The 10,029-nt window shown below is 39.4% G+C and overlaps 1 protein-coding gene and 1 long non-coding RNA gene across 3 annotated transcripts; one reads left to right on the top strand and one right to left on the bottom strand.

Moving 5' to 3' along the window:
* Positions 1-325: 325 nt before the first annotated feature.
* On the bottom strand, positions 326-5,935 carry LOC111217170 (ras-related protein Rab-34-like). 2 transcript variants are annotated; one of them, XM_022738920.1, is made up of 11 exons: positions 5,829-5,935; positions 5,203-5,404; positions 4,564-4,655; positions 3,783-3,848; positions 3,128-3,229; positions 2,299-2,363; positions 2,099-2,150; positions 1,878-1,959; positions 1,570-1,660; positions 1,351-1,458; positions 326-773 (listed from the first exon to the last, which is right to left on the bottom strand). In XM_022738920.1, exons 2-11 carry the CDS (start codon positions 5,287-5,289, stop codon positions 712-714), a joined length of 807 nt encoding a protein of 268 aa, XP_022594641.1. In that variant the 5' UTR covers positions 5,290-5,404; positions 5,829-5,935; the 3' UTR covers positions 326-711. The 2 variants fall into 2 exon arrangements, with proteins under 2 accessions (XP_022594641.1, XP_022594642.1); XM_022738921.1 differs by lacking the exon at positions 3,783-3,848.
* A 450-nt stretch (positions 5,936-6,385) lies between these two features.
* LOC111217174 lies at positions 6,386-8,879 on the top strand. The gene is made up of 7 exons (XR_002664947.1): positions 6,386-6,613; positions 7,024-7,093; positions 7,295-7,337; positions 7,522-7,642; positions 7,849-7,926; positions 8,452-8,510; positions 8,699-8,879. It is a non-coding gene; the product is annotated as an uncharacterized LOC111217174 (long non-coding RNA).
* The last annotated feature ends 1,150 nt before the right edge of the window (positions 8,880-10,029 follow it).

Below are 10,029 nucleotides of genomic sequence, written 5' to 3'. Positions count from 1 at the left end.
AATCCTTCCATTTTTGCGATCATGAGAACCCTTATGTCAGAGGAGAGAGATGTGTTGTGGGTATGACCGCGGTCATGGGAGCCGGCGTACGCAACGCATTAGCAGCACAGACACATGACAGGAGACCAGTGAGGAGACCAAAAAAAAAAAAAAAAAAAAGCATCTTGTCTGACGCTGACATTTCATCTGTAATGGGAGAGAAATGTTCCTTTGGACAAACAGACAGACAGTGTGTTTATGAAAGAATCAACCAAAGGCAGTTTAATAAAAGAATAATCTTCCTCTCTTGATAAATGTTTTCGTATCCAAGCACATCACAAAGCTTTATTTGTTGCAGCTGAACGAACATTCCTGAGAGGACACCACTTTGATCACTGCTGACTGACATCTTGTTGTTTACAGCCTCAGCTCACATTTCATCATGTCAAAAACTACGACTTAAATTCACGCTGATTCCCTCTCAGGCCATCTGCAGAGCGTCACAAATACATCATTTAGCTCATAGGACAATGATTTTTTTTTTATGTGCTTTATTCATGATGTTTACACTGAGCATGCTGAGTCCATATTTCAGTTTAATCTTCCTGTTCAGCGTGTTGTGTTGTGTTGTGTTGTGTTGTGTTGTGTTGTGTTGTGTTGTGTTGTGTTGTGTTGTGTTGTGTTGTGTTGTGTTGCTGTGGAGACGGTACAGTTTCACTCTCTCAGCTCTCATCAGCAGCAGTTGGATTTCCTCTTGGTTGGCGCATGATCTGCTTCTGTGCTGTCTGTGATCCCTGCGTGCAACACAGATAAGATTAAACACCTTTTATTTCTTTATTTATTTTGCTATTCAGAGGAAAGCACAGTTCACACTATTGCACCGATCAACAACGTGCAATGAGGCAGTTTGTCCACAAAGGCAGTGAAGAAGAAGACTGCTCGGATGTAAACAGTGTGCAATTTTAGATTTTCAAAGAGAATGGTTCTGCAAAAGCACTTTTCGTTTTGTTTTTGTTCTCTCAGCCTTTCTTCAAAATGAAACTTTTCAAAAAAGGTAGATCCGCAGTAGGTACAAATGGGCTTGGGAACAGGACGGTTGGGAAGTGTTGAGATGAACAAAACAACCGTTTTGTTTTTTTCATGGGGTTTGGTGACAGTAAAAATAAACTGAAGTAAAGCTTGGGCATAAACACATTTCTCAGTGGCTTGAGAAAAGGCAAAGACTGTCATCATTAGTGAGAGCGTGTCATTGGAAGACATGGTAGTTTCCAGTAAGTAGAAACTAATTAGCTAGTTAATGACTCTGAGAAATAGTCGAACATATTATGTTGCCTTTTTAATAATGAGAATTTATGGAGTGAGCCGACTCACTGATAATGTCACCGACGTGCCTCGATCCACTTTTCTCGAGCTCAGACAAAACGTTGGCCTCAAAAGTCAGAGAGGCCACACGGAAGAAGAAATCCCTGATGCCGTCTCCTGAAAACAAGATGGAGGAGAGAGTTTAGTGAGACCAAAAGAGGATTAAAACTGAAAATGAAAAGCGAAAAAGAGTTGGGGATTTGTGCATGTTAATGTGTGTTTGACCACCTGACTTTGCAGATACAGCCCAGTACTCTGCTTTGATTTCCTCAGAGAGTCTGATGGCTTCCCGCTCAATCTGAGCCAACTGATCAGGAGACTGAGGAGCGAAGCACAGAGGACAGAGGGAGTGGGAACAGGGAAGTGGAAGCAAACAACAAGCTTCAGACTGTTGGACTCATAGTTTCAAAGTGATGTCTTCAAATTGTTTATTTTGTCCGACAAACATGTTCAATTCAGTTAGATAAACATTTAACTTAATTAGTTTAATCTATTTCTCAATTTGCAGTAATTAAAGAAAAAAAAAGGTCACCCACACTGAGGTCCTTCTTGGTACCGACAAGGAACAGTAAAACACTGGATGGGTCATTTTCCTTCATAGCATCCTCTAGCCACTGCCTAGACTCACACACACACACACACACACACACACACACACACACACACACACACACACACACACACACACATACAGCTATAAATTTTCTAATGGCATTTTAATAGCATCAGCATTAGATAGTAATGGGATGTTCCTTACCTGGCATGTGCTAGTGAGCCCACACTGCTTAAGTCAAACACCACTATAATGGCTGGAGATGTGAAGAGACGCACAATAGGTAATCACACACAGAGGCAAAACAAAGTGCATGAGAATGTGTCAGAAGATGGAGATTAAACAGTTTGAATCATTTCGATGACAGGTGCAAAAAAACACTGTAGAGACGAAGCCAAATTCACCTTGTGCTCCTCTGTAATAGGTGGAAGCGATGCACTTGAACCGCTCCTGACCTGCTGTGTCCCACCTGAAACACATCAGATGCAGCTTTGACTGTTCTCACTGGGAAATTTGGTTGAAATGAAGGGAAGGGGGTGTATGTATATTTGGTCATAAAATAAATGTATTATTTGACCTGATGATGGCACTCAGGTTCAAGGAATAAACAAAGTAACTACTAAAGTTACTACAGTTCATCCAGGACAACTTGAATGTTTGACAATCCATCCAATCAAGACATGTGTGGTCACTAACATCAGTTGGATTCACCTTATGGGAACTATGAATGTCTGAAAGGGCTTTCACAGTAATCCATCCAGTGGTTGTTGAGTTATTTCAGCAGCACGGTGACGGAGTGACAGAGCGACAGACAAAACAGTCTTTCACGGCCACGAATGTTCACTGGAATGTTCAGCTCATTAACTGTCCCGTGCAGTCCGTCTCTCACAGATACTAACTTCAAAATTACATTAATACTACACATGTGCACATGCAGGACTGAAGTCAACGTGTAATATAAGGCCCACTAACTGTCTAAATAAGAAGCTTATCAAATAACCTGGAGGACCTTATAAAGATAGTTGTATAATATCATGTGATTTCATGTAGGCCTTCGTACAGATTGTTCAGACATTCAAGAACTTAAACTTCATTATGGTATTTGAGGCAGGAAACATTAAACAGACGGTGTCGATTGACAAATTTCGCCCTGCCACAGGATGGGAATTAGTTTGCTGGTGGCTCAGTCTATGAACTGAGTGTTTCTCTGGGGTGTAGTAGTGACATACTCACAGCTGTAAACTGAAGGGAACACCGAGCACCTCGAAACGCTCCATCTCAAAATCCACCCCTATGGTCGCTTTGTAGTTCTTATCAAATGCGCCTTTACAGAACCTGATAGCAGCAAAGGAGAAGATTTTTTTTAATTTATTTTTTGTCTATGAAATGTCAGAAAAGTTTGTGGTGCCCAAATTGAAGCCTAGAGTTGATCATTTTGACTGGCTAACAGTAAAAATAAAAGGAAAAAGATATGTCATTCACCCTGAAATAAATCTCAGGAGATCTAATGAATCTAAATAAACTGACTTCAATTTCCTTATCTCACTCCTGTATCATAGTGGAAGTAACTCACACAAACTCAGTTAAACCACTGAGTCTCAGCTCTGAGCACATGTTGACTGTGCACGAGTTGTTTCTGTCAGTATGTTTCCATGTGTGACTGAGCTCTACATCAGTGACTGTTTTGGACTGGACGAGAAAACATTCAACCATGTTGTTGTCAAACTAAACTTTAATGATGCTGCAAGCCCTGCAGCTACGGATGAAACACTCCAACAAGTTATTGAGTCATAGTTCAAATCAGACTGAGCACAAAACTGAATTAAAAAAATCTAAAAACAGCCTAATAATCCTATTGATCTGATTATTATTGATGACTGCTTCTTACCTGCTGATCAAGCACGTTTTCCCAACTGCAACATCTCCCACTACAATCACCTTGGCGATATTAAAGCTAGCAACAGAAAGTCAACTGTCATTCATGACTTCATCCAACAAAAACAGCAGGAAATGCACAGCAGCATGATCAATAACATGCAGACATCACTGCAAACAACTTGCAGGAGTTGACACTAATCAACCAGAGATCAGGAGGTGGAGGCTCAGTAAAGATCCCATGAAAAGACCAAAACCAAGAAAGAGTGACTCTGAGTAACACGTTTTGTCTGTTTAGCGACAGTGAGCCACATTGCTGCACTGGTTAACAGGTTCCTTCAGTACGATGAACATGGGCACTGAATGTGTATTAATCCATGGCTGGAAATAGTTCCCAACAAATGCACTACTTACTAAAACTACAGTTCCCAGCTTAGTGTTACTGACTGTTTTAAGAAAATAAAACTGTATATTTATGACCAGTCTGTCGAGATTTTGCAGAAAGACAGAGTAGGGAAGCTGGGAAGTTTTGAGAGACACATTTGTCCATGTTGGAATATTTAATGTAACTTATTAAAAGTAGGAAAATATGGAGCACCTCCAGCCTTATTATTTAAATAGACCAGATCAATGTCGTCAGTTGTGATGGGTGTGGCTGATGGATATCAGCTGACACAGCAGTCAGAGCATGACTTAAAGCGCCCTGCTTGAACTAATTCATTTAATTTAAACACATATCAGAGTGTGTGTGTAGTAGCAGGATGAGCAGCCGGGCATGTTGTCAATGATCTTACCTTACTGTGCCAGTCTTTTGTACCTGACAGGCGGCCTTCACCTGTGGGTGGAAGCCATCTTTGGTGTGCAGCGCTGCATTTGGACTAAAACACTAGAAAGGAACCACAAAGAAGAAACATTCAGACATAGAGAGAAACAAATCGAAAAAAGCACATTGGACAGTAAAAGAAAAAAGCGAGGGAGGGTAAACTGAATGTCTGTTACCTGGCAAATAAAAAATTATTTGAAAAAAAAAAAAAAAAAGGAGAAGAAGCATTGTCCCAAAATAAAATTATGCCTGTCTTCTCATGGCTCAATTTTAAACTGTTGTATTTCCCAAATTATCAGCTAAACTAGTTCATACTTTCAGCTAATCGGGAATCATAAACAATCTTCAAACAGAGGTAAAACAAAAGACACCGGAGTTGCAGGTTTTATGAGGAAAACAGGAATTTGAAAATTTGCAGTCATGCATTGCAGAGACGCAGTTCAAGACTCTAAATAACCTCATCATCAACAGTAACACTGTTAGCTTTAAGTGCATTATAGTGTGTGTATGTGAGAGAGGGAGAGAGTGTGTGTGTGTGTGTGTGTGTGTGTGTGTGTGTGTGTGTGTGTGTGTGTGTGTGTGTGTGTGTGTGTGTGTGTGTGTGACTAACCTTTGGTAGCTGTGTAATGATTCTGTCCTTCTTCACAGGTGGCAACATGCTGCTACAGTGGATCAACACACACACACACACACACATGCAAACACAATCTTCATTCACTTAAACGAGACACTCACACACACTTAAGTTTTTTTTTTTCTTTGTTTCTCACCACTCCTTCCACAAACCCAGGAAAGGACACAATGGAGTTTTCCTGAAATAGAGAAAATATCAAAACTTAAACTGTCCGCTTCAATCTAAGCAAAGTGCACAGTAAATCAGATTTTTTGATTTCCATTTGAAAAAAAGAAACTGCAGCGAACTACCATCAATATGCCCCCGATGAACATCAGAGGAAAAAGGAAGTGTGCATGGCATTTTGTCCTCACTTTACTTTACTGCCTAAAACCTTCACACAGCAGGCTACTGTAAAACATTGTGTGGTAATACTACAACCCCAAAGCATATTGTTTTTATACAGTAACATCTCATTGACCTAGGTTAAGATTTCAGGAAGGTGTGGTTAGAACAGAATGTATCTGCAAATCAAGAGTCATCAACAGTGCAGAAAGAAAAACTTGTTCTAAAATAAGCACTCTGTAAATTCTGAAGTGTTTAAGTAAGTTTAGCAACTTTACCTGAAACTGCAGAAGGAAATATAATCTGTGTCTGGAGATGTGATGCTATATCCAAAGTCTGCCGAGTAGATAAATCCAGAGCAAGTTGGAGCTGAGCTGAGTCTCCACAGTTTATCTCCAGACAGACAGACAAACAGACAAGCAGGCATCTAATGAGACATGTAACTAGTGAAGAAAACCAGCCTGTAACGTGTGAAACAGCGGCACCCTGCGGCTGCAGGGCATTCTGACTCAATGAGTGAATGAAAATAGATGCTCAGTGTCATAATTAAATTTCACAGTGTAATTTACAGTAATTTTATTTTGTGTTGGGTTTGGCACATTATTCAATAGTTTTTATAATAGTATGTAAACATGTAGAATGGACTGTACAGACTTTAGGTGGTGGGTGCGTTTGAGTGAGAAATCGTGCAGTTCACACTCCGGTGCAGCAGGTGGCGATATCGCCGATCTTTCACGTCGGTTTTTACGTCTTACGTATTATTTCCGCGACGATCAGGCAGGCTTTAAAAACGTTCCGGACCACAGTCGCGTTCTCTTTTAGTTCGACTGTCGCCGCCGCTGCTGTGTCCCACCGCGGCAGTTTTAATTGGACTGGTAAACAGAGTCCAGTAAATACAGAGCCACAGTAGTAACTATTAAATGACTTTAGCTGGACTGCAGTTGAGTGTTCAGTTAAAACGTGGTATCTGTTGGCTGCAGAGAAATGTTAGTGTTCAGGGTGTCAGTCAGGCCTCAAGCAGCCACGTGGGGAGGACTGAAAGATGGAGAAGGTAAAAGACAAAGTGAGATTTAGTGGTTTTTCTTATTTGTTGTTTTGTTGAAAAGAGTAAACGGTAGTTTTTCCTGCATTTTTAAGGTGTTAGATTAAAATCAAATGGTGGCTAAATATCGTTATGTAGTATATCGGTGGGATTCAAAATTGAAGCCACGGCTGCTGTTGCTTTTGCTTCATTTGTGAAGTAAAATTACCAGTAATGTGAATTAAATAACTAGAGACATGTTAGAAATGAGTTTTTAAATGTGGCATTTCATTGTAAATGTGTCAAATGCCTTTTTGTTAAAGCCCCACTTCCCCACAAAGTGTCTGATATTGACAGTATTGCCTGCCTATAGTCCATGGCGGGATTTTTTTTTTTTTTTTTTTCCTTCCAAAGATTTTAAACCATATTTGAAACATCTTGTTTTTCCTCAGGTGGGCTTCAGCTTGGCAGCTCCTTGCATGAGTTTGATAAATGTAATCAGTCGTCCACTCAACTCAAGAGGTGAGTGAAGGTGAATTCAACCCATCTATTTAATGTGTGTGCAGCTGTGTCTGTGATGAAAACTGTGAATAGGAAGTGCCGTCTGATGCGACAACTGACGATGTTTCTAACTCACTGTTCTGAGCCTCCCTGAAACTGCATTTGAGTTCAGTTGTCGTGTGCTGTCAATAGAACTGAATTTGTTTTTATTTGTTTTTTTAGGTCAGAATGTGCCTGTTCAAGATGATGCAAAGTCAAGACTGAGGTTGGTTTAATGATGCAGTTTTACTTGAGTAAAACTTTACATGTAGTGATGAAATCTAAACTGAAATAGCTGGAATTACCGGCAGATTGTTCAGTGTGACTCTCGGGTTTCTGAACGTGAGAATTCTGTTGTCAAAGTAAATTTTCTGTTATCAAATCATAACCTTTCCATGTTTCTTCTGTAGCTCAAGAAGAAGCAACAGAAGTTGAGTCCAGGGAAATGCACCTGCTGCTGACAGCTGTTTGAACTGCAGCAGTGCATGTGCTGCCATCTTCACCAACTGACTGAAGATTCATTTCATGAAGGTGAGTTTGCATTTTCTGCCATAAAGAATGTGAACTTGCTGCTTCTGTTGTGATGAAACCTAAACTGAAATAGCTGGAATTACCGTCAGATTGCTCAGTGGTGATCATTGGTTTTCTGAACACACAATCACAATGGCACCTTGTCTCAAATGAGCATCACTGGTGCTTGTTTTTCACTGTTCTGAATTTTGTTCTGGTTTCTCAAGGTTGAGCTTCTTCCTTTTTGAAAGGAAGAGATTCATCTTATGTCGTGCAGCTGCAGCAACACCATCGAGATGTTCTCTGTAAGTTTCTATTTTTAGATACCCTTTAAAAACATATGCAGATGAGCTTTTTTTATAAGCTCACCTTTGTACAGTGAGACTACTCGGTACTTGATGATTTTGCACAAGGGCTTGTTCTGCATTCTTAAGCAGAGAATGCACCAGCAGGCTTTAGACTTCATGATGACTGACAATGGATCACAAGTTGTTTCAGAGCTGATTGTGAACCTTTCAAAACTTCAAAATCTGATTTTCTCAAATTCCAATTTGAGATCAAAGATTGGACACATAAATAAAATGCTGGTAAATGTGCCAAATAATACAAGCACTTTGTCTCATGTACAATGGTGAGTTAATTGAAAAGCTAATTTGCCCTGAGTAATGTTGTCAGTGATGAAAACCTGGAATAGGAAGTGCCGTCAGATGCGACAACTGACGATAGTTTCGAATCCATTTTTCTGAGTCTTTAAAGAGATGATTTGAAAAGATTTTTTTATTTTTTTTTATTAAACATGTCCTCATTTTTCCATATTTTGTTTATTCCAGGTGCCGTTATGCCAGTGGGCTCCTGACCCCTGAAGTCTGCTGTCGAGTGAATTTGACAGGTAGCTTTTTAAGTTGAAGCACATGAATAGCTGTTGTCATTGTTGTGATGAAACCTAAACTGAAATAGCTGGAATTACCGGCAGATTGTTCAGTGGTGACTCTCGGTTTTCTGAACACTAAATGGTACCAATTTATAAGTACACGTGAATGAAACTATTTGTAGACCAACATCCTCTTTATCCTTCAGATTTGGATCCATGTGGTTGCAGCGGCCCTCGTACACCTACAGTCTTCACATGGTAAGATTGTCTCTACAGATTTACTAGGACATAGATTTATAGTTATACCATGAGCTCTAGATGGGTTTCTTACTTCACCTGCACGTCCACTTCATACAAAAGTAGATACAATGTACTTGTAATGTTTTATGTGCAAATAAATAAACAAAATTAATTCAATCAAATCGTCTGGTGTTTTTTCAGTGAAGTATAATAAAGTTGCAGTATTTTGGAAGGAAAAAAACAAGTCAATAGGTGATCTGGACATTGTCAACGCCATGTAAACTAGCAGGATTGTATGTGTGAAAACAAATGTCAATTCAGTAAAAAAAAAAAAAAAAAAAAAAAAAAAAAAAAAAAAAATGATTAAATACTTTGTGTTAAATATTGGTTTCAAAATGGTTTGAAATGTCTCCCACTGCAGTTTCTGGGTGAGCCACCCGCTATTGCACATGACAAAATCCAAACTAAAAGTGGAGGCGTTTCCCTCATTAATATAAATGAAGAGGAAAATAATAGAAACATCTGTCAGTATGATGCAGAGCTGTTCAACAGCACCACTAACTGAATCATCAAGCAGTTGAATCAACACCTCACTTCCAATGAAACCTGAACATTATCACCTTCATGAAAGTTGCCTGGCTGTAGCCTATTTAACTGCATTGGTATCAGTTGGGTGGATTTCAGTAAATAAACTGGATCCTGAGTAACTGCATGTGAACGGCTCTTCAGATTGTAAGTGATTCTTTGTGCCTTGAGCATTTACTTGTGTTCCAACTTGAGCCACTAAAAACTCAAGTGCAATTTCTGAATGCTTCAGTGTGTCACACTAAAGAAAACGCAGACCGAACGCATTCTGTATTTTCAAATTAATGTGAACTTTCTCGAATCACATTGTTTGACTTCATGTCCCTGATGTCTGTCCTCACTTGTCTTGGTCATGATTTATCCTATTAAGTGATAAACCTTTTTAAAACCACATTGTGGAAGAGGTTCTTCACTACAGCAATCTTTAGATGCATCAGATAAATTCCAGTTTGGACAGAATTTGAATTCAGATTGTTTCCCAGTAGGATTTTTTTTTTTTTTTTTTTAATATAAATCTTTTCTCAAAGATGACTGTCATCGAAACTGACTAAAGCAAAATCCCTGTGGCCATTTCAGTGTGCTCTGGTATGACGAGAACTTAGTTAATAAAAATTAAAGTCTGGAGATCAGAGGGGTGTAAAGTTGACGGTGCGTCAAAGTGCATGGGTCAAATGATGGATGAGTAACGAGATGGAAATACCTGTTCTTCAGG

Source organism: Seriola dumerili, unplaced genomic scaffold, assembly GCF_002260705.1.
Source record: "Seriola dumerili isolate Sdu_G_001 unplaced genomic scaffold, Sdu_1.0 BDQW01000040.1, whole genome shotgun sequence".
NCBI classification, from domain to species: domain Eukaryota; kingdom Metazoa; phylum Chordata; class Actinopteri; order Carangiformes; family Carangidae; genus Seriola; species Seriola dumerili.
This window is presented reverse-complemented; position numbering and strand designations above follow the sequence as displayed.